The 24,139-nt window shown below is 31.5% G+C and overlaps 1 protein-coding gene and 2 long non-coding RNA genes across 4 annotated transcripts; 1 reads left to right on the top strand and 2 right to left on the bottom strand.

Annotated features, from left to right (window-relative positions):
• Nucleotides 1–602: 602 nt before the first annotated feature.
• On the bottom strand, nucleotides 603–9,179 carry LOC132731134 (meiotic nuclear division protein 1 homolog). Its single transcript, XM_060717259.1, has 6 exons — nucleotides 9,117–9,179; nucleotides 8,008–8,073; nucleotides 7,120–7,293; nucleotides 6,431–6,538; nucleotides 4,809–4,968; nucleotides 603–2,426 (listed from the first exon to the last, which is right to left on the bottom strand). Exons 1-6 carry the CDS (start codon nucleotides 9,117–9,119, stop codon nucleotides 2,320–2,322), a joined length of 618 nt encoding a protein of 205 aa, XP_060573242.1. The 5' UTR covers nucleotides 9,120–9,179; the 3' UTR covers nucleotides 603–2,319.
• Nucleotides 9,180–9,230: 51 nt separating this feature from the next.
• On the top strand, nucleotides 9,231–23,030 carry LOC132731132 (uncharacterized). 2 transcript variants are annotated; one of them, XR_009625835.1, is made up of 7 exons: nucleotides 9,231–9,783; nucleotides 10,838–10,956; nucleotides 11,940–12,327; nucleotides 18,981–19,099; nucleotides 20,085–20,472; nucleotides 21,527–21,645; nucleotides 22,637–23,030. It is a non-coding gene; the product is annotated as an uncharacterized LOC132731132 (long non-coding RNA). The 2 variants fall into 2 exon arrangements; XR_009625836.1 differs by lacking the exon at nucleotides 9,231–9,783 and adding an exon at nucleotides 10,331–10,349.
• Nucleotides 14,189–16,096, bottom strand: LOC132731133 (uncharacterized). Its single transcript, XR_009625837.1, has 3 exons — nucleotides 15,990–16,096; nucleotides 14,961–15,141; nucleotides 14,189–14,443 (listed from the first exon to the last, which is right to left on the bottom strand). It is a non-coding gene; the product is annotated as an uncharacterized LOC132731133 (long non-coding RNA).
• Nucleotides 23,031–24,139: the final 1,109 nt, after the last annotated feature.

The raw sequence follows: 24,139 nt of genomic DNA, 5'->3' as shown, positions 1-24,139 counted from the left end.
AACAAAAATTGAGAGATCTATCCTTCCAGAAAAATTTAAAAAATTCAACTGTAAAGCCATCTAAACCTGGACTTTTACCATTTTTCATGCTGTTTAAAGCAATATTTAACTCATCAATTGTCAATTCGCCCTCTAACATTTGAGAATCAAGTTCACTTAACTTATTTTCATTTTCCCCTATAATGTCTTTTATAGGAGTTTCATCTATATTTGAATTTTCTGTATATAATTTTTCGTAATAATATTTTTGAAAATTTAGTATATCTTTCGTATTTCTTATTTCTTCATTATTTTCCATAACCAGTTTTGTTATTAATTTATTTGTAAAATTTCTGAATTCAAGATTTAAAAAATAACTGCTAGGTTTTTCTCCTAAATTTTCGTACCGGCATTTCGATCTTAACATCACTCCTTCTAACTTTGATTTCCGTAACGTTTCTAACTGAGATTTCTTTTCATTTAGTGCCGCCCAAGTTTCCTCACTCGAAGAATTGAGATTTTCGGATATTTGTTTTTCTAATGCTTGAATATTTTTTTCTAAATCTTTTTCTAGTTTTTCTAATCGTTTTTTTCTTTCTGCACTTTATTAAACAAATTTGGTAGACACCCATTAGAACATGTTTCATGCTAAATATCTTAGCTCTAGCTCTTTGGGTTCTTTAAAAGAAGACTTTTTTAAGTTTTTACTATATGCATATATGGAAAATTAATGACGCCCTTGGGCGGGGCCAATTTTGACCCAAGGGCTTTTATTTGAACAAACTTGGTAGACACCCAATAGAAGATGTTTCATGCTAAATATCTTAGCTCTAACTCTTTGGGTTTTTTAAAAGAAGATTTTTTAAGTTTTTACTATATGCATAAAGGGAAAATCAATGACCCCCGGGGCGGGGCCAATTTTGACCCCAGGGCTTTTATTTGAACAAACTTGATAGACACTCACTAGAAGATGTTTCATGCCAAATATCTAAGTTCTACCTTTTTGGGTTTTTTAAAAGAAGATATTTTAAGTTTTTTCTATTGGTTGCCATGGCAACCAGAGTTCTGCATGGAATCAAATTCTTTGAACAATTTGTAAAGGTGACCACCAAAGGAACATTCCTGTGAAGTTTGGATGAAATTGGCTTAGTGGTTTATGAGGAGATGTCATTTAAAGTAAAAGTTTACGGACGACGGACGGCTGACGGACAAAAAGCGATCACAAAAGCTCACCCTGTCAATTTGGGACAGGTGAGCTAAAAATAAACAAAGGGCAATAATTCCAAAATTAGGCAAGGCAGAGTAACGGTTCATGTACATTGCACATCTACTCAATAAGATCTATCTACCTAGAAAGTTTCATGTTGATACTTCTTGTTGTTTCAAAGTTATGTCCTGTACAAGAATAGCGGACAGACAGACAGACAAAGCAGCAACTATATGCAGCATAAAAATGAACCATAATTTGAAATGCATTTAAACACTACGAATTTAATATCACTACTAGTTCAACTTATAATTTCTCACAAGTGCTTGGTTTTTCTACTGTCATTTTATTTATGGTCTATAAGCTCTTATGCACAGTAGGTAAGGATACATACATGTACACTGTATACATATACATGTATATCCTCCTTTATAAAATGTTAAAGGAAAATAACAAATGTGTGAAGTATGTAAAAGAAGTAGGAGAAGCCCTACCTTTAGTATAAAATAGGCAAAATAAGGTAACTGATTGTGTGGTCATATGATGGTATTTTTTTACAGTGTGGTTTTAATCTGAGAAGTTTAATCTTCCTTATCAACAACATTTTAACTTTCTAGAGTTTTAAAAGCCCATGATGCATTACAACCAAGAAAAAGCTTAGTTGTTCTTTTTCAATTTCTTGAAAGCTTTTTATTGTTTGTGCCTTGTTTTAGTCTCCTTTGCCAATTACCTGAACCATTTGTTGTTTCTGTTACTTTTTGGCAATAAGTACAGTTATAGTGATTTAGAATTTTGTATTGAAGTCAAAATACTACTTTGTTTATATTTTGCTTCTTTTATGATGAGTTATTTCACATTCAGTGCTACTACCTTCAGGTAATTGGCAGTCATTATTGAAACATTAAACTCGATATTAAGGGGAAATTTATATGATTTTGAAGCATAATGAGCCTTAACAGTCTCTTAGATCTAAGTAAAGGTTTTTCAAGATAATAACAAAAATCAAATTACAATCTTCGTAAAGTTTTAAGAAATGTAACAAATTTATTGTAAAATAAAGTGATTTCATGAACATTTTTTTACATGAACATAACATGAACAAATAAAATAAACAATGTAAGAAATATAAAATGTCATTCCAGGTAATCCAAATCTTCTGGTATTTCAAACTGTTTGTTTATTACGGACTCTTCAAAACAAAACTTGTTCTTTATCCATGACTTTGTAGAGAATATATTGTCTGAAAATATAAACAAAGAGACAAATTTTATTTAAAATAGCACAACGCAACTAAAGTTAATATATAATCACATAATAATCACATTACACAAAAGTTGTTGTTTGTAATGTTTTAAGTATGGATGGCAATGTGTACCAATTTTAGTACTCAAGTACTCTATTATTCTTCCAGAACTTGGTTACTCTGAAGATTTCTTAGGACTTTTAAAATGTATAACCACTTTCCATCTATCATTCCTTTTCTTGTCAAACCAGTCATTTAATAAAATGAAGATCATCACGGTTAATCATTTATAAGAATGATAGCGTCAACAATCCACTTTGGTGATTAGTCCTTGAAATGCAATGAATTCACTATTTTGTAATTTAACCTTTAGATCTTTTCATAAATGAAGAAATCAATGTCAAGAAATCTGGTTGTATTTGAAAATGTCAATTGTAATTTAATATATTGAAATCTTTGAGAATATTTCAAGATTTTTTAAATCTTTGTTGTTGTAATCAAACTCTGGTTTAATTAATTTGTTTATGTTTCAATTACATTCTTGTTTTCACAGAAACCTAAGAAAACAAATATTGAAATACACTGGAGCTGCGATATAGCGCTCTTCGATATAGCGCTAATCTCAGTAGAACGCTCATATGCCTTGGCTCCCCCCCCCAAAAAAATCGTATTTTTCGCAGATTATATTTTTTTTTCATGTATGTCAATACCGCACCTTATCCACTATAATGCTTGTTCAATGTGTCAGTCGAGTGCAATTTTGTTCATTTTGAACTGTTGATCAGTCAGGGCTAAGACATGCAAACACCGAAGAGTTGAGTAAATCACACAAACGTACAATTAATTTTAAAAAGCATGCACTTTCGATCTATCAGCAAAAAAGTTGTTGAAGATGACTGATTTTTTCACAAGAGACAGCAGGAAAGACAATTAATTTAGTCCCATTCACTAGGTATCAATTTTCATGACCACACATAACTCACGTTAACACTGTTGTTTTACTGGAAATTTATAAACAATTATACATTTGTGGTTTATATTTTAAATTCGTAAATTTCATATATATATATTAAAGATATTCAGTAATGCTTTACAAAACAATAAATAATAATTTTATAAAAAAGCTTGGACTGATATCCATTGATAGGTAAGTAAACAATCATTTCCACTAACAAGCGTTATATGTTGCGGCGGTGGGTGGGGTAATGTGATATTTTTGCTATAATTACAAAATAAGCGTTGTAAAAAGTTACTCGTTACAACGCTGTCTTGAGATCATGGACCCAAACATGAGCGCTATAACGGAGCTCCAGTGTATGTGTCACCGTAACATTGAGCTTATTACCCCAATATCAATCAGGTGTTGAATATATATAGGCCCCGGAGCGGGGCCAGTTTAAACCCCAGGGCTTTTATTTGAACAAACTTAGAAGACACCCATTAGAAGATGTTTCATGATGTTTAGTTTTTACTACACACATATAATGTTATAATGTAAAACAATGACCAGCCCCCCCCCCCAGGTCAGGGCCAATTTTAACCCAAGGGCTTTTATTTGAACAAACTTGGTAGACAACCATAAGAAGATGTTACATGCTAAATATCTAAGCTCTAGCTCACTGGGTTTTTTAAAAGAAGATTTTGATGTTTTTACTATACAAATATAGTTAAAAACATTGACACCCCAGGGGCGGGGCCAGTTTTGACCCCAGGGCTTTTATTTGAACAAACTTTGTAGACACTTACTAGAAGATGCTTCATGCTTAATATCTAAACTCTAACTATTTGGATTTTTTCAAAGAAGATTTTTAAGTTTTTGCTATACATATAAGGAAAATCAATGACCCCCGGGACGGGGCCAATTTTGACCCCAGGGAGTTTATTTGAACAACTTGGTAGACACCCATTAGAACATGTTTCGTGCTAAATATCTTAGCTCTAGCTCTTTGAGTTCTTTAAAAGAAGATTTTTTAAGTTTTTACTATATGCATATAGGGAAAATCAATAACCCCCTGGGGCGGGGCCAATTTTGACCCCAGGGCTTTTATTTGAACAAACTTGGTAGACACTCATTAGAAGATGTTTCATGCTAAATATCTTAGCTCTAGCTAAGGAACATTCCTGTGAAGTTTGGATGAAATTGGCTTAGTGGTTTATGAGGAGATGTCATTTAAAGTAAAAGTTTACGGACGGCCGGACGCCGGACGAAAAGCGATCACAAAAGCTCACCCTGTCACTTTGTGACAGGTGAGCTAAAAATAGTGAGTGGATTATGCAACTTTGTACAGACTTTTACCATGCCTAGAAGATGACGTCAAAATGAGGTCAATAAATCAAAGGTCAAGGTAACAGTGACACCAAAGGTAAAGGACTAATTACCTGTCCATCTATTACTAGCCTCTTTGGCTATTTTTGTCTCTTGTTTCAGTTCTTCAATGACATCAGGGTCACACTCCCGGTATCTCTCAAGTTCTGCTTCCATCTGAGTTTTCTCCCCTTGCATCTCACTCAGTCTCGACAGAATCTCATCTCTATCATCCTACAATCAAAGAAAGATAGAAAGATAACAACACATATAAACCTACAATCAAAGATAGATAACAACACATATAAACCTACAAGTAAAGAAAGATAACAACACATATAAAATACAAGTAAAGAAAGATAACAAAACATATAAACCTACAAGTAAAGAAAGATAACAACACATATAAACCTACAAGTAAAGAGAGATAACAACACATATAAACCTACAAGTAAAGAAAGATAACAACACATATAAACTTACAAGTAAAGAAAGATAACAACACATATAAACCTACAAGTAAAGAAAGATAACAACACCTATAATCCTACATGTAAAGAAAGATAACAACACATATAAACCTACAAGTAAAGAAAAATAACAACACATTTAAACCTACAAGTAAAGAAAGATATCAACACATATAAACCTACAAGAAAAGAAAGATACCAACACCTATTATCCTACAAATACAGAAAGATGACAACATCTATTATCCTACAAGTAAAGAAAAATAACACCTATTATTCTACAAGTAAAGAAAGATAACAACACATATTATCCTACAAGTAAAGAAAGATAACAACACCTATTATCCAACAAGTACAGAAAGATAACAACATCTATTATCCTACAAGTAAAGAAAGATGACAACACCTATTATCCTACAAGTAAAGAATGGTAACAACACCTATTATCCTACAAGTAAAGAAAGATAACATCACCTATTATCCTACAAGTAAAGAAAGATGACACCTTTTATCCTACAAGTAAAGGAAGATATCTATCTATATTCCTTACAGCAAACAGGTTTTTTTTTTCTCTGTCCAAATTGGGAAGAGGATTTCGCATCTTGCTATTGGAAAGAATTACAATGTACCGCTAAAGTTGCTGACTTGGGAAAGTAAAAAAAACTTAGACTTAGACTTTTGGGAAAAATAATTGTTTTTGGCCTTTTGTAGGCCTGTACTATATAAGGTGAAGCAACCCAGGCAAAACAAGGTATCTAGAGTATATCTAAGAACAAGCATATCTGTTAAATCTATGACTGCTCTATGATACCTGACATGGTGATGAGTCGTCCATTAGTTTACGAGAATTATTTTTTCTTCCTATTTTTTGCTTATATCTGAACAATCTTGACACGGGTATAGGGGGTTATTTTGTGAACAAAGGTTTTCATAGGATAAGACTATGAGTTGTTTTGTTTCGTTTGGATTAAACAGTCTTTCAGTCATGTTATAGGCACATTATACCAACAGAGGTTGCATAAGATTTATCTTATATTGAATTCCACCAAGGCTTTGCAGAAATAAATAAAAATCACTTCCCAGCATTCTACTCTTGAGGCTGACCTAGAAGTCTCCCTTTAGGGATAATCAGCTGGCTAAAGTTTGCTTTGATACGCTAAAAAATGTATATTACTGAAAAAATATTGAGTCTTCTACACACTATGTTTCAAACCATGGTAACTTACAGATTCTTCTTTACCCACTTTAGCCTTTTCTACAGCATCCATTAAGTTAAGTTTTTTACTTTCTGCATCTGCCAGTCTAGCTTCCAAGTCATCAATTTTCCTTTTTCGCTAAAAATGAAACATAATATCTTAAAATAATAATTATAACATTTATAAAAATATCCTTGTAATTCCAACAACAAAATCAATAAATAAATTAAAAAACTTTTTTTTTCCTGATTGGTTTTAAGACACACTGACTCTGTAATGGTGATATAGTGACTTTCAAGCTTTACTGGTGGAGGAAAACCATGGGTTTCCCTCTTCCCTCATTATGTGGGTTTCCCTCTTCCCTCATTATTTCAGGCACAAGTGGGCACACAAGTAGAACCACTGGCATTCTGTAAACATGCTAAATAGCTTTTAGACATGAAAGAATTGGAAGTCCCTGACGATAAAGAAATGATTCTTTAACATTTTACCAAGATCCATTTACAATAAGGCAAAGTATGTCAAAAAGTATATTCTTAGTACCCTAAAATCGAAATTTCAGTCTTCAGGCTCAATCTAAGCCAGCCTGCAACATTTTTGATACTGCCGTTTTTGGCTTTCTTTAGAGCTTTGGTTTTTCTGTTTCAACCATTTACCTCCACTTCAACAACATTTCAAAATTAAAAATTAAATTCTGGATGAGAAAAGTTTGTACTGACGTTTTGGCTAGCTTTGCTGGGGAATGCCCAAAAGTAAACAGAAGTACCAATCTTGTCTGTATCTACCATACCGTCATCAACAAGACTAGTGAGAATCTCCTTCACTGACATGGACGTAATCCCTTTCTCTTTCTGACACTGTCGTTCCAACTCCTTCAGCTGGAAGAAATCTTTCTGAAAGAAGAAAGAGATATATAAGCAATATAAAATAGAATTTTAAATTTTACAGATAACACATATTAAGTTTGTTAAAACATTTATTAAAAGCTCAATGGTTTGAGCAACTTTAAGCTCACTTTATGTAACTAACCAGTGCAGGAAACGGACTCAACCAGTGCAGGTTATATGTCATATACATGTAAAAGAAACATTATCACGACCCGAGCAGAGTTCAAACACTAAATTATCCAGATGAATGCTCCCTTTGAATTTCTGTTCAATTCTATTTATTTTTTGATTGGGTTTAAACATTAACACCACAATATGCAAAAATGAGCAGGGATGGCAAAATCAATGGTCAATACTAGATAGATTGTCCTGCAGGCTGTACTGTCAGACTAGTGTAATTTTTCCAGGATTTACTTCGGGAATATCATACAGACAAGTAAAGAATGCTTCAAATAAAATCGACAGGTAGGTCAAAATCAGATTTTGCCGACCCTGAATTACTTATTATTATTTTTATTCTTGTTAGTTTATTTTTGTTTTGGTTTTAATTAATTAAAGTGAAATGTTACTGTTAAACATTTAGTATCGAAGGGAGTTCTCAGGTTACAAGAGGAGAAATTAGATACACGAAACTTCTACAGGTTTATTGTCCTCTAGCACCGTCGCATTACAGAATTCTGCAACATATACATGTACTTAAATCTGTAAAATTATATTGACCTTCTCAAAGAAGAACTCCATCATTCTATGCCTCTTCTCTTCAACACTTAGACCTTTACGTTTAGACTGCAAAGAAACATAGCAAATAAGATACAGTTACTGTACTTCCTTCTTTATAACATGCAAAACATCAATATCAATAATATCATGCTCTAAAATTTGTGAACTAAAAAAACTGTCATGTGCAATCATTGCAAAACTTCTAGAAAAATATGTGTGTGACACGACACAACATTATTGAAATACATAATTTACATACAAAGACTAGGTTGATGCGGATATTTCACCAAAGAATCAGATTAATGATTAAGTTATGTAAGAAAATTCCGTATATCTTATTTAAACAGTCTAACGTGAGCATTACTTTTACATTTAAATGACTTAAAATACATACATGTATTTTCAATTCTCTACTTTGCCTGTCAAAGTGATGTTACTTACTGAAAACTGCTGAAAAGGTTGATACAGATTTTCTCAACAGAAATCAGTGAGATGATGAAAATGTGTCAATTCATAGTACAATCACAGACACTTGGGGTGTGGAGCTCAAAATGTCTTTAAAATCCAAATCAATTGCATTTTTGCATTTGGAGCTCCACAACCAAAGTGTCTGCGAGTACAATAAGTCTTACAGGAGTATACATGTACAATGCTCAGAATATCTTATGAATCAATATACATAAAATATATATAGAGAGAGACAGTCTGAAAAGGTTGATGGTGATTGCTTCTCCTGCACTTATCAAAAATTATGTGCACACTGAAGACCATTTATTCCAGTAGTATAAATAGTTTAAACAAAGCCCTTTTTAATTTCTTAAATTATATAAAATAAATATATTTCTTTGGGCAAATACATCACTCCTATATTGACAAATCGACTGAACAGGTTGATGCCAAAATTATTCAATCTACTATGCTGCATTTTTGATTCACAACTGTCCGAGGACTACTACAGTTCCGATATTTTGTTTCTATAAGTTTCATCTTCGAACCTAAATTCATTATTACTAATTTTTGACTATCATATTTCCTACTCATAGAGAGGATGCAGTCATATCTAACAAAAATATAAATACTGATCTAATATATCAGTATTTGCAATTTACCATTATTATTGAGCTATCAAATTTTCCCGCGCTTTTGGAACATATTAAAATCCGTACATGCCGTTTCGTTATAAGGTTTTTCACCACTAAGGTCTCAACCCGGTACGGAATTAGACCCAGCCCATTGTAGTCTAGAAAGTAGTTCTTTAAAATTATGAAATGGCCCAATTTAAGTCATCTCTAGTTAGATTGTTCATAATTAAAGTGTATTTATTGCATGTGTGTAGTTTTTGTGTGTTATATGATGACTTTAAAAGTTGTTTTTTGTGTATTCTCCAGGAACTCATTTGTTGGTGGAAGGATTAAAGATGTACTACCCACCAGCTGTCAGGAGTTTTTAAAGTGGTGAATTTAAACAGTGTTACAACAGAATGAAGATTTCTGAAAAAAGTAGATGGCTAACCTATTATATTTTGGGCATCATTTGACTTAGATAGTGTTAATGTTTAAAGTTGAAGACAGTATATAATTCATCAAGAACATTGGAATCCAGAATTAAACCTCAAATTTGACTGATTTACTATAGAACTAATAGTACGAAAATTCACCGGGCCGAGTCCAAGATAAGAAATGTCAAAAATGGGAACTGGTTGATGGATATGGATGAAACTTTGCATCAGTGTTGTGTTTATGAATAGAAGTCAGGAAAATAAAGGATTATTGACAGGTTTGAAAATTTTAAATTTTATTTAAAATTTTAAAATTTGACATTTTAAATTGGGACATATGTTGTTGTTGTTATCTCCCCTTCAAATGTAGATGTCTGCTACTGTGTCAGTAAGCAGGGAGAAGGGGACAGAGCTTTTGCATGAAAGATTAACCACATTTTATTGAATTAAAACTGTAAAAATAAATTTAGAATTAAAAAATGAAATTTAAATTTTGTAAAAAGCAGTTTATAAATTGATAAATTTTATTTTTGCACCCTGTGTTAAGCAATATGCTATAAATCTAGCTTATTTTTTATAAGATTTATATAGAAAATGATCATTTTTAGAGAAATGCATCTTAAATTATGGATAAATTATGCATTGAAGGAATTGGGGAGTGTGTGGTTTCAGATTGGTTACATTGGTAAAAAAAGTGATTGGCAAGCTCATTCCAGAGATCTCTAAGGGGCCCAAGATTCACCGGCCATGGGATTCGAACAAGCACCATAGTAGCTTATTGCTCATATGGACCACACATTATATGTTTTGATGTTTCAGCAAAGGATTGATGCTGTAGTAATCAGTATGTATATATTAACTATTGTCCTGTATTTAAATGAAGAAGAACTAACAATTGAACAGGACAAATGTGATTTATATTTTGGAAATATAGGCATTTTCAGTGTAGTGAAACTTGATGTTTTGCTGTGTTGCAGAATGTATTTGCTAGTAATATATACACATAAAAGATTTTCTAGTCATTAAACAGTGTATTTTATGGATAATTGGCTCATTTAGAATAACACAGTTGATATAATTGTTGTTGATGTTGTTGTTGTAGCTGCTACAGCAGTTAAATTAGGTTAGGTTTATAATGTCTAAACTGCTATTTTCATGCAGGCATGCATTTTTCAGAACACAATATTTATATAAACTCTCCTGTGTGAATTAGCAAATCTAGCCATTTATTAATTAAGACATTATTTTCTTTCTTTTTCAGATATTAGATTTACAGCATAAATGCCCCTTATAATTTTCTTAAGCATGTACTAGTGTTGCATATTTTTTCAGACCATGCAGTTGCCAAAGCCTGGGTTTGAGTATATGACCTTACCTTATCCTGGTAAAGATCTATGGAAGGACTCCTTCAGCTCTGTTTGGCAGCAGCTTTGTCAGGACACATTGAGAAGGTAATAACTTATGTCTAGTTTGAAACTTCAGCTATTGGCGGTAGCGCCTCCCAATGCTCGGGCGATATTTGGTAGTTATTTTGATGTATTTCAGGAGAAAATTTCTCTAATTCTGACTATATTGAGACTTCTCAATGATTTAAAGTGGGGGACAGTATGTGTCATCTTTTTAAAGCCTTATTTGTGTGAGAGTTGGCTAATCTTACTTTGTCAGAAGACATAGCCCATGGTGATATGGTAACCTCTTTGCTAACCTTAAGATTACCTCTGTTTGTCTTTATTGATATCTTAAGCAAACAATGTAGGGTGTGTATGTTGGTTCTTTACTTTATTTACCATGGAATATAGGTAAAAATCATAATCAGTAAGTTTTATTACAATTTTGAAGGAAAAAAATTTGAAAAAAGCACATTTAATTGTGATTACTTGTATTTTAACCCAAAATTTCATGCTCTCATTTAAAGAAATTGAGTTTCTATTACAATTTTTAAGCAATAAGGTCTTATTCTTTCATAGAAGTAACTGTATGACATTAGCCGGTAACATTAAACTTTATTCAAAGAAAATCCATTTACAGAATCAAAAGATATGACAGAATTTGTAATATAAATTTTTGGGTAAAATTCTATTGGCCGAGCCTGACTTTTCGCATGAAGGTTCATATTTAAGAAATTGTACCTCATTAATGTAATTTGTTAGAGACATGTCAAACCTATATGACTGTATTTGTATAACACTTAATTACTAGGAAATGAGTATAAAGTTTGGCTTAACTTAAATTTTGGATTCATTTAGGTCTCAACCCGGTACGGAATTAGACCCAGCCCATTGTAGTCTAGAAAGTAGTTCTTTAAAATTATGAAATGGCCCAATTTAAGTCATCTCTAGTTAGATTGTTCATAATTAAAGTGTATTTATTGCATGTGTGTAGTTTTTGTGTGTTATATGATGACTTTAAAAGTTGTTTTTTGTGTATTCTCCAGGAACTCATTTGTTGGTGGAAGGATTAAAGATGTACTACCCACCAGCTGTCAGGAGTTTTTAAAGTGGTGAATTTAAACAGTGTTACAACAGAATGAAGATTTCTGAAAAAAGTAGATGGCTAACCTATTATATTTTGGGCATCATTTGACTTAGATAGTGTTAATGTTTAAAGTTGAAGACAGTATATAATTCATCAAGAACATTGGAATCCAGAATTAAACCTCAAATTTGACTGATTTACTATAGAACTAATAGTACGAAAATTCACCGGGCCGAGTCCAAGATAAGAAATGTCAAAAATGGGAACTGGTTGATGGATATGGATGAAACTTTGCATCAGTGTTGTGTTTATGAATAGAAGTCAGGAAAATAAAGGATTACTGACAGGTTTGAAAAATTTAAATTTTATTTAAAATTTTAAAATTTGACATTTTAAATTGGGACATATGTTGTTGTTGTTATCTCCCCTTCAAATGTAGATGTCTGCTACTGTGTCAGTAAGCAGGGAGAAGGCTACAGAGCTTTTGCATGAAAGATTAACCACATTTTATTGAATTAAAACTGTAAAAATAAATTTAGAATTAAAAAATGAAATTTAAATTTTGTAAAAAGCAGTTTATAAATTGATAAATTTTATTTTTGCACCCTGTGTTAAGCAATATGCTATAAATCTAGCTTATTTTTTATAAGATTTATATAGAAAATGATCATTTTTAGAGAAATGCATCTTAAATTATGGATAAATTATGCATTGAAGGAATTGGGGAGTGTGTGGTTTCAGATTGGTTACATTGGTAAAAAAAGTGATTGGCAAGCTCATTCCAGAGATCTCTAAGGGGCCCAAGATTCACCGGCCATGGGATTCGAACAAGCACCATAGTAGCTTATTGCTCATATGGACCACACATTATATGTTTTGATGTTTCAGCAAAGGATTGATGCTGTAGTAATCAGTATGTATATATTAACTATTGTCCTGTATTTAAATGAAGAAGAACTAACAATTGAACAGGACAAATGTGATTTATATTTTGGAAATATAGGCATTTTCAGTGGAGTGAAACTTGATGTTTTGCTGTGTTGCAGAATGTATTTGCTAGTAATATATACACATAAAAGATTTTCTAGTCATTAAACAGTGTATTTTATGGATAATTGGCTCATTTAGAATAACACAGTTGATATAATTGTTGTTGATGTTGTTGTTGTAGCTGCTACAGCAGTTAAATTAGGTTAGGTTTATAATGTCTAAACTGCTATTTTCATGCAGGCATGCATTTTTCAGAACACAATATTTATATAAACTCTCCTGTGTGAATTAGCAAATCTAGCCATTTATTAATTAAGACATTATTTTCTTTCTTTTTCAGATATTAGATTTACAGCATAAATGCCCCTTATAATTTTCTTAAGCATGTACTACCCGTCCGTACATTTTCCATGAATTTCCATGAAAAAATACCGGAAATTCATGGAAATCTCCAACTCTGGATAATTCGGACTAGTTTTCCGGAGTTTTTCACGGAAAATTGAAAAAAAATCATGAACACCTTCCATGAATTTCCAGAGCTTTTTTCATGAAATGTTTCCGGAGTTTTCCGTGAAAATGTTCCGGAGTTATCAAAGAAACTCTGGAAATTGTTTTCCTTATATGTTATAGTACTCTGGAAAAAATTTCCACAGTTACTCTGGAAAAAATTTCCAGAGCCACTCTGGAAAAAAGTTCCGCAGTTAAAAAAGGTTCCGCAGTCACTCTGGAAAAAATTTCCAGAGTCACTCTGGAAAAAAGTTCCGCAGTTAAAAATAAGTTCCAGAGTTACTATGGAAAAAATTTCCAGAGCCACTCTTGAAAAAAGTTCCGCAGTTAGGAATACTGTAGAAAGAGGGAGTAGTAGTGGCGGCATGGCTGAGCGGTTAATATATCGGACTAGTAATTTAATGATAGCAAGCTGCATTGGTTCAAACCTTGTCAGGGACAAGTTGTTTCATTGAGCAAGAAACTTTACACTCATTGCTCACTAATGGTTGGTTCCAGCAACCGATTTGAAAGTGTCTTTATAAGCTAATACCTTCCTACACAGTCAACTAAAATAATTTCTCTAAAAAAACACCAATTCCAGGTCTCAGATGGACAGTCGGACAGACAGGAGCAAATCATTCTGTGCCAGTAGCATAATACATTAGTGACTTAATCTTTCATACAGTTGAGTTTATTAAGAGTTTTATGCAAAAAAAAATAAAACTGACCTAATGATATAACTATCTTTTATTTCAAGATGCATTCTCATTCAATCATACATTTGAACCTTAACTTCTGTAATCTGACTTTTTAACATTTCATAAACAAAAAGATAACTATAAAAATTCTTTGAACATCTTTAATATTTATGGACACAAACACATCATATCAAGTCTCTTCATTTGTTTAGTGTTGGTTTTAATATCTCCCTTAACTTTTCTTTGATATTTGATGGTCCTTGGCCATACTTTTCATGAATAATATCTAAAAAAAAAAACAAATAATACATATGATATAATTATTAGGTTGAAAGTATTTTTTGCAAACATCAATGTATTTGTTTGGAAAAAAAAAGCTGAATAAATTCATAATTACATTGGGTTGCAGCTTAAGAAAGCTTTTGTCTAATTCACATAGATTCAGCATTGCAAATATGTCACATCAAAGAGCTAGCAATGCCCATAGGAAGAAAAGTAATGACAGCAATAGCTTGATATAAAAAAGGAGGAGAAAATCTACTTAAAATCTACTTGTGTTTTCAATTAAGAGCCATATTTGGACCATTGCTTAAGATGCCATAAATTTAAATTCATTGTTAAAGTCTTATAACATATCACAATGCTATTTTTATAATTTGGCAAACAGTTAGAATATTTTACCATAAGAATGATTGAAGTTCATTAATGTATCAAAATTTATTGAAATATAACTCACAACTGTCAGTCAAAGTATTTAAAATATTATCAAATATGCATGTCTGGCATGTAAAAAATTTACCAACCATATATTATGTGCAGTTTTGTTTGGTCTTCAAGTGGTGGCCTTGCCAGGTACCTCTTATTCGGCTTTCCGCCACACAAGGACCGGCCGTGATACTCCTCTTCCTTGTAAAGGGTCCTAAATAGCGTTTTTGTGGCCTTGGAATAATCAGTAACCCCTTCAATTTTTGCTAAAAGCTGATTCTGAAACATTTTTGACAAAAAATAATGAAAACTACACAGAATGGTTATAAAGGGATAAGTGGCAAATCACCCTAACTAAACATTTCTTGAAATTCATTTTCTCATGTTTTAATTTTAAAAGGCACTTTTATTTACATAATTAACTCACAAGAAACAATAATTTGTTTTTGTATTTACAGAATGTAATAATATAAGAAGTGCTAAGGTTTGTGAGTACACAATATTTGATCATGTTGGCCTTTGGATGTTTAGCTATTTTTTTCTTCTATACTGCTACATTTTTAGACAAAGGGAAATAAATCCTGCATATTTTTTCATTTTGGCAATTTTTTTTTTAAAGCTGCATGCCTCCAGATGAGCAACAATATTTTGATAAAATCAAACCTGAGTACTATGTACTAAGATTTTAGATAGTGTATAATATATATTCAAAATTCTAGTAATAATTTACATGTTATGTGCATTAATGACCCATTTTTAAAGTATTTATAACTTTATTTCTACTGTATTACTACCGCAGTAATGGCTATTTTTGTATATTAATGACCTCTTTATGGTAATGTACGGTACATGGGTAATGTAAGTGCAACTGGTAATGTGTAAATTGCATTCTTTTGGTAACTTCACATTATACTGTTAAATACATTTTCAAATTTTCATGAAAATTAGTATGAATCTGGAGGTGTGCTTCTGTAACATTGCTGTTGCTATATAAATTTGTTTTGACTAAATACCATGCAATTACATGAAATGCTGACAGGTACAAGAAATTATAATTATGATTTGATTGTAAGGTTAAACAAGTGTTATTTCTGATAATAATGTTAAATAATGTTGAAGTATTTTACCGGTAAATCAGATTTTCTCCTTTTCAAATGGCCCAAGTCATCAATGGTTTCTTCCTCGTCTTTGATGTTAAATTTTTCTTTTAACTCGTTAAATGCATCCCCTCTTATTATCCTCTAAATTACTGCGGTCTGTTTCTCCTACAACCAAAATATAGAAATATACATTATAGGCTCAACTTGATAGCATCATTACATTAAGCAGGGCCTTAATTACCTTAAAGGGGACTGAGCCCTTGGGTAGGGGAATTTTGCATTATTTTGAAGAAAGCATTTTTTTCCCTATATTAAAAAATACAAATAAAAATATCTCAATTATTGAGGGGAATGGGGCAGAAATCATGAAATTAGTCTTGATTGAGGATATTGGTTTCAAATGAGTGAATTACAAACATTTACTTTGAAAACTAAAGAAAATATTGTGGTCACTTCACATCTGATTACAGTGGGTTCATTCTGCTATAAGCATATTAGATCTCTTTATCTTTAATTGATAATTATGATGTGACTTCATGATTTCCTACCTATGGCCTAGTTAATTTTGTATTTAACTCTTACTATGCAAAATTTCTATACAGTTTCTATGTTCACTGTCAATTTTAGGAATTATAAAGGTAAAAAAAAAAGCCTGGTCATGCCAATGGCAAAGAACTTTAAGGAAGTGCAGGCAGGCTTATCTTCATACTGGTGGTTATAGTAAATCACATTCAGTGTTATTTAGGAATCATAAAAAAGTGGCTGAACTGTACAATAATCCATATGTTGTTATATATAAAATCACCTTTTCACAGCAAACCAAGTACAAGTAACATTTATCTAAATGCAGATTTATGGTGCATTACACAATATTTGTATTTTGTTGCTCTATGATTGCTACAATAGTGGGCATCCTACTGTGTATTGTACAATTGTATTGCCTTGTTTTGATAGTGCTGATTAAAGGCACTTCCCAATTAATACATGTAGATTATGTCAGCATGAGCAAGATCAAAAAAGATTAAATCATTCATTAGGCACTCCTTTATCATTATTTTCCCACGTTTGAAAGTAGGGTAAACATGTGTGTGACCTAAATGACATAACTGTACACTGCATGGATAATTGTAGATGGAATTTACCAATGCCCATTTTGTTTATGTTTTTCCAAAGTGGTAATTGATATTTTTCATGGTCATATCAATTGTTCTTGTCAATTTTTTCCCAGCAAAATCAATGGTTATGTGAATGAATACTTTAGTTAAATTATAACACAGATCAGTAAGTCATCTAAAAATTAAATTCATGTTCAGCAAGAATTTTTAAATATAATGAAAGAAAATTTTATGTGAAAGGACACTACTGTATATTCAACCTTGGCAACACAAAATTTTAAATACAACAGGCTAGATCTATTTTTTAAAAAAAATGGAGAGTATCAAAATGGCGATCTTACCTCCAATTTTTGCCAACAAGCACTTGTGCAACCCTTTAAATCCCCAACACTTAGTTTCCACTATGTCTCCTTCTTTGTACATGTCAGTGCTCTTTCTAGGCACTTTTATGTCATCTAATTTCAAGATTGTTCCAAGTTTTTTTTGTCATTTATCCAAATTCCTAATGCAAGTGAATTCTCCATCATGCCACAACAAACAGCCAAACGCTTATCAGCATTAACTGTGAGTTCAAATGACCGCCAATACTGTTCATTATTTTGATTGGTCAATTTCAAACCACACCTGTAGTAGCTTGGCATCACATGTGGCAGGTCGTTCTGTGTAGTTTACCAGCTTACAATCAAAGATTTACGGGATCCTGCCTCATAATGTTTATTATTGTAGAAAAGATTATTTTATTTCTTTCCGGACATTCAAACAAAACAGGTTCTGGAAAGTGTGATGACATTATGGAGATAAAATTGTATACAAATTAACAGAGACACTATATACCTTATTATATGCCTCTGAAATGAACAACGATGGATTCAGATAAAGATAATGTAAAAAGTTAAGGATTTAGATAACAATGTTAGCTTTGGTATAGTTATTAGTTAAAAAATATATTTTTTAATAATTGCTCATTACATTAATATCAAGTTAAATTATATTGAACATAATTATATGGTCTTAATTACCATGGATTAAGAGTTATAATCATGTGACCATTGTACATATGATAGGGCCTATGCTTCATCAAATATTTTTATAACCCCCTGTTATGTACATGGCACAATATTTTCAAATGCCTGCTACAAATTATGACTGATAATTGAATTATTTACATGGCTAACGTTATTCCTTATGATAATGTATAAATTTTATAGGTACAGATATATTATGCTCAAATTTGATTTTTGAAGAAAAAAAAACCCTGATAATTACTGTAGTCAGTAAGATAAGTGTAAATAAAAAACTGACAGTTAAAAGAATCAACCAAATCAAATTAACAAATACTAGGAATCAACCTTTCCAAACTATATACTAAGTTTATACATTCACTTCAAATTAGATATATTCATGATTTTAATAATCTTCTGAACAAATCTTTAGTACTTTAGTCCCATATAGTTTTACAAGTGGTATTAATAATGTTGAACCTTGGTGTTTTTGCAGATGTATATAACACATCTTTGGAAGACTGTTGCACTGGGGAGAAAAAATGAAGTAAATGCTGAAATTAGTTGAAAATTTTCTAAGTCCAAAATCAGCTGAAAATTTTCTAAGTCCAGAACATTCACAAAAATGACTAAGTGTTTTCCAGAGTACAACTCCTTGAAAAATTTCTAAGTGTTGACTTTCCAGAGTTTCCGGAGGTGTTTCATGGAGATTTCTTTTGATGGTAAAATCATGTTCCAGAGTTCTCCATGAAAATTTTTCCAGAGTACTCTGGAATTACTGTGGAAAAAAGCTGGTTTCCATGAAAATTCACGGAAATTCATGGAAATTCTGTTATTTTCCAGAGTTTTTCCAGAGTAACTCTGGAAATTCTACAGACGGGTAGTGTTGCATATTTTTTCAGACCATGCAGTTGCCAAAGCCTGGGTTTGAGTATATGACCTTACCTTATCCTGGTAAAGATCTATGGAAGGACTCCTTCAGCTCTGTTTGGCAGCAGCTTTGTCAGGACACATTGAGAAGGTAATAACTTATGTCTAGTTTGAAACTTCAGCTATTGGCGGTAGCGCCTCCCAATGCTCGGGCGATATTTGGTAGTTATTTTGATGTATTTCAGGAGAAAATTTCTCTAATTCTGACTATATTGAGACTTCTCAATGATTTAAAGTGGGGGACAGTATGTGTCATCTTTTTAAAGCCTTATTTGTGTGAGAGTTGGCTAATCTTACTTTGTCAGAAGACATAGCCCATGGTGATATGGTAACCTCTTTGCTAACCTTAAGATTACCTCTGTTTGTCTTTATTGATATCTTAAGCAAACAATGTAGGGTGTGTATGTTGGTTCTTTACTTTATTTACCATGGAATATAGGTAAAAATCATAATCAGTAAGTTTTATTACAATTTTGAAGGAAAAAAATTTGAAAAAAGCACATTTAATTGTGATTACTTGTATTTTAACCCAAAATTTCATGCTCTCATTTAAAGAAATTGAGTTTCTATTACAATTTTTAAGCAATAAGGTCTTATTCTTTCATAGAAGTAACTGTATGACATTAGCCGGTAACATTAAACTTTATTCAAAGAAAATCCATTTACAGAATCAAAAGATATGACAGAATTTGTAATATAAATTTTTGCGGTAAAATTCTATTGGCCGAGCCTGACTTTTCGCATGAAGGTTCATATTTAAGAAATTGTACCTCATTAATGTAATTTGTTAGAGACATGTCAAACCTATATGACTGTATTTGTATAACACTTAATTACTAGGAAATGAGTATAAAGTTTGGCTTAACTTAAATTTTGGATTCATTTAGGTCTCAACCCGGTACGGAATTAGACCCAGCCCATTGTAGTCTAGAAAGTAGTTCTTTAAAATTATGAAATGGCCCAATTTAAGTCATCTCTAGTTAGATTGTTCATAATTAAAGTGTATTTATTGCATGTGTGTAGTTTTTGTGTGTTATATGATGACTTTAAAAGTTGTTTTTTTGTGTATTCTCCAGGAACTCATTTGTTGGTGGAAGGATTAAAGATGTACTACCCACCAGCTGTCAGGAGTTTTTAAAGTGGTGAATTTAAACAGTGTTACAACAGAATGAAGATTTCTGAAAAAAGTAGATGGCTAACCTATTATATTTTGGGCATCATTTGACTTAGATAGTGTTAATGTTTAAAGTTGAAGACAGTATATAATTCATCAAGAACATTGGAATCCAGAATTAAACCTCAAATTTGACTGATTTACTATAGAACTAATAGTACGAAAATTCACCGGGCCGAGTCCAAGATAAGAAATGTCAAAAATGGGAACTGGTTGATGGATATGGATAAAACTTTGCATCAGTGTTGTGTTTATGAATAGAAGTCAGGAAAATAAAGGATTATTGACAGGTTTGAAAATTTTAAATTTTATTTAAAATTTTAAAATTTGACATTTTAAATTGGGACATATGTTGTTGTTGTTATCTCCCCTTCAAATGTAGATGTCTGCTACTGTGTCAGTAAGCAGGGAGAAGGCTACAGAGCTTTTGCATGAAAGATTAACCACATTTTATTGAATTAAAACTGTAAAAATAAATTTAGAATTAAAAAATGAAATTTAAATTTTGTAAAAAGCAGTTTATAAATTGATAAATTTTATTTTTGCACCCTGTGTTAAGCAATATGCTATAAATCTAGCTTATTTTTTATAAGATTTATATAGAAAATGATAATTTTTAGAGAAATGCATCTTAAATTATGGATAAATTATGCATTGAAGGAATTGGGGAGTGTGTGGTTTCAGATTGGTTACATTGGTAAAAAAAGTGATTGGCAAGCTCATTCCAGAGATCTCTAAGGGGCCCAAGATTCACCGGCCATGGGATTCGAACAAGCACCATAGTAGCTTATTGCTCATATGGACCACACATTATATGTTTTGATGTTTCAGCAAAGGATTGATGCTGTAGTAATCAGTATGTATATATTAACTATTGTCCTGTATTTAAATGAAGAAGAACTAACAATTGAACAGGACAAATGTGATTTATATTTTGGAAATATAGGCATTTTCAGTGGAGTGAAACTTGATGTTTTGCTGTGTTGCAGAATGTATTTGCTAGTAATATATACACATAAAAGATTTTCTAGTCATTAAACAGTGTATTTTATGGATAATTGGCTCATTTAGAATAACACAGTTGATATAATTGTTGTTGATGTTGTTGTTGTAGCTGCTACAGCAGTTAAATTAGGTTAGGTTTATAATGTCTAAACTGCTATTTTCATGCAGGCATGCATTTTTCAGAACACAATATTTATATAAACTCTCCTGTGTGAATTAGCAAATCTAGCCATTTATTAATTAAGACATTATTTTCTTTCTTTTTCAGATATTAGATTTACAGCATAAATGCCCCTTATAATTTTCTTAAGCATGTACTAGTGTTGCATATTTTTTCAGACCATGCAGTTGCCAAAGCCTGGGTTTGAGTATATGACCTTACCTTATCCTGGTAAAGATCTATGGAAGGACTCCTTCAGCTCTGTTTGGCAGCAGCTTTGTCAGGACACATTGAGAAGGTAATAACTTATGTCTAGTTTGAAACTTCAGCTATTGGCGGTAGCGCCTCCCAATGCTCGGGCGATATTTGGTAGTTATTTTGATGTATTTCAGGAGAAAATTTCTCTAATTCTGACTATATTGAGACTTCTCAATGATTTAAAGTGGGGGAAAGTATGTGTCATCTTTTTAAAGCCTTATTTGTGTGAGAGTTGGCTAATCTTACTTTGTCAGAAGACATAGCCCATGGTGATATGGTAACCTCTTTGCTAACCTTAAGATTACCTCTGTTTGTCTTTATTGATATCTTAAGCAAACAATGTAGGGTGTGTATGTTGGTTCTTTACTTTATTTACCATGGAATATAGGTAAAAATCATAATCAGTAAGTTTTATTACAATTTTGAAGGAAAAAAATTTGAAAAAAGCACATTTAATTGTGATTACTTGTATTTTAACCCAAAATTTCATGCTCTCATTTAAAGAAATTGAGTTTTCTATTACAATTTTTAAGCAATAAGGTCTTATTCTTTCATAGAAGTAACTGTATGACATTAGCCGGTAACATTAAACTTTATTCAAAGAAAATCCATTTACAGAATCAAAAGATATGACAGAATTTGTAATATAAATTTTTGCGTAAAATTCTATTGGCCGAGCCTGACTTTTCGCATGAAGGTTCATATTTAAGAAATTGTACCTCATTAATGTAATTTGTTAGAGACATGTCAAACCTATATGACTGTATTTGTATAACACTTAATTACTAGGAAATGAGTATAAAGTTTGGCTTAACTTAAATTTTGGATTCATTTATATAAATGGTCTCAACCCGGTACGGAATTAGACCCAGCCCATTGTAGTCTAGAAAGTAGTTCTTTAAAATTATGAAATGGCCCAATTTAAGTCATCTCTAGTTAGATTGTTCATAATTAAAGTGTATTTATTGCATGTGTGTAGTTTTTGTGTGTTATATGATGACTTTAAAAGTTGTTTTTTGTGTATTCTCCAGGAACTCATTTGTTGGTGGAAGGATTAAAGATGTACTACCCACCAGCTGTCAGGAGTTTTTAAAGTGGTGAATTTAAACAGTGTTACAACAGAATGAAGATTTCTGAAAAAAGTAGATGGCTAACCTATTATATTTTGGGCATCATTTGACTTAGATAGTGTTAATGTTTAAAGTTGAAGACAGTATATAATTCATCAAGAACATTGGAATCCAGAATTAAACCTCAAATTTGACTGATTTACTATAGAACTAATAGTACGAAAATTCACCGGGCCGAGTCCAAGATAAGAAATGTCAAAAATGGGAACTGGTTGATGGATATGGATGAAACTTTGCATCAGTGTTGTGTTTATGAATAGAAGTCAGGAAAATAAAGGATTATTGACAGGTTTGAAAATTTTAAATTTTATTTAAATTTTTAAAATTGACATTTTAAATTGGGACATATGTTGTTGTTGTTATCTCCCCTTCAAATGTAGATGTCTGCTACTGTTCAGTAAGCAGGGAGAAGGCTACAGAGCTTTTGCATGAAAGATTTAACCACATTTTATTGAATTAAAACTGTAAAAATAAATTTAGAATTAAAAAATGAAATTTAAATTTTGTAAAAAGCAGTTAAAAATTGATAAATTTTATTTTTGCACCCTGGTTTTAAGAAATTTTTTTAAATCTAGCTTTTTTTTTATAAATTATATAGAAAATAATTTTAAGAAATGCATTTAAATTAGGGAAAAATTATGCTTTGAAAATTGGGGGTGTTGGGTTTCAGATGGTTACTTTGGGTAAAAAAATGATTGGCAAGCTCTTCCAACCTCAAAGGGGCCAAGATTCACCCCATGGATTCAAAAACACCAATACCTACTCATATGCCCCACACTTTATATTTTTTTTCAGAAAAGGGTTTGATCGTAGAATCAGTAAATATTACTATTTCCTTTTTTAAAAAAGAAAACTAACAATTAACAGGAAAATGTGATTTTATTTGAAAATGGGCTTTTTCAGTTATTTAAATTGATGTTTTCGGGTTCAAATTTTTTTTTATAATATTTTTACACATAAAAGTTTTTTCTATAAATTAAACAGTGTTTTTTATAAAATTTGCTCTTTTTAGAAAACACATTGAAAATTTTTGTTGTTGTGTATCTCAGCATTAAATTTAGTTTATAAGTTTAACTCTATTTTTCATGCAATGCTTTTTTCAGAAACACAATTTTTAAAAAACTCTCCTTGTAATTAAAAAAATCTAGCCATTTTTTTTAATTTAAACATTATTTTTTTTCTTTTTCAGATATTAAATTACACAAAAACCCCTTTTATAATTTTTTTAAGCAGTCTGGGTTTTTCAATTTTTCAACCATGATTCCAAAGCCTGTTTGGTATATCCCTTACCTTATCCTGGAAAATCTATAAAAGGACCCCTTCACTCTTTTGGCAGCGCTTTTAAACACATTGAGAAAAATAATTTATGTCTATTAAAACTTCACTATTGGGGGGTACGCCTCC

Source organism: Ruditapes philippinarum, unplaced genomic scaffold (assembly GCF_026571515.1).
Source record: "Ruditapes philippinarum isolate M1 unplaced genomic scaffold, ASM2657151v2 ctg11287_1_1_1_1, whole genome shotgun sequence".
Taxonomy (NCBI): domain Eukaryota; kingdom Metazoa; phylum Mollusca; class Bivalvia; order Venerida; family Veneridae; genus Ruditapes; species Ruditapes philippinarum.
This window is presented reverse-complemented; position numbering and strand designations above follow the sequence as displayed.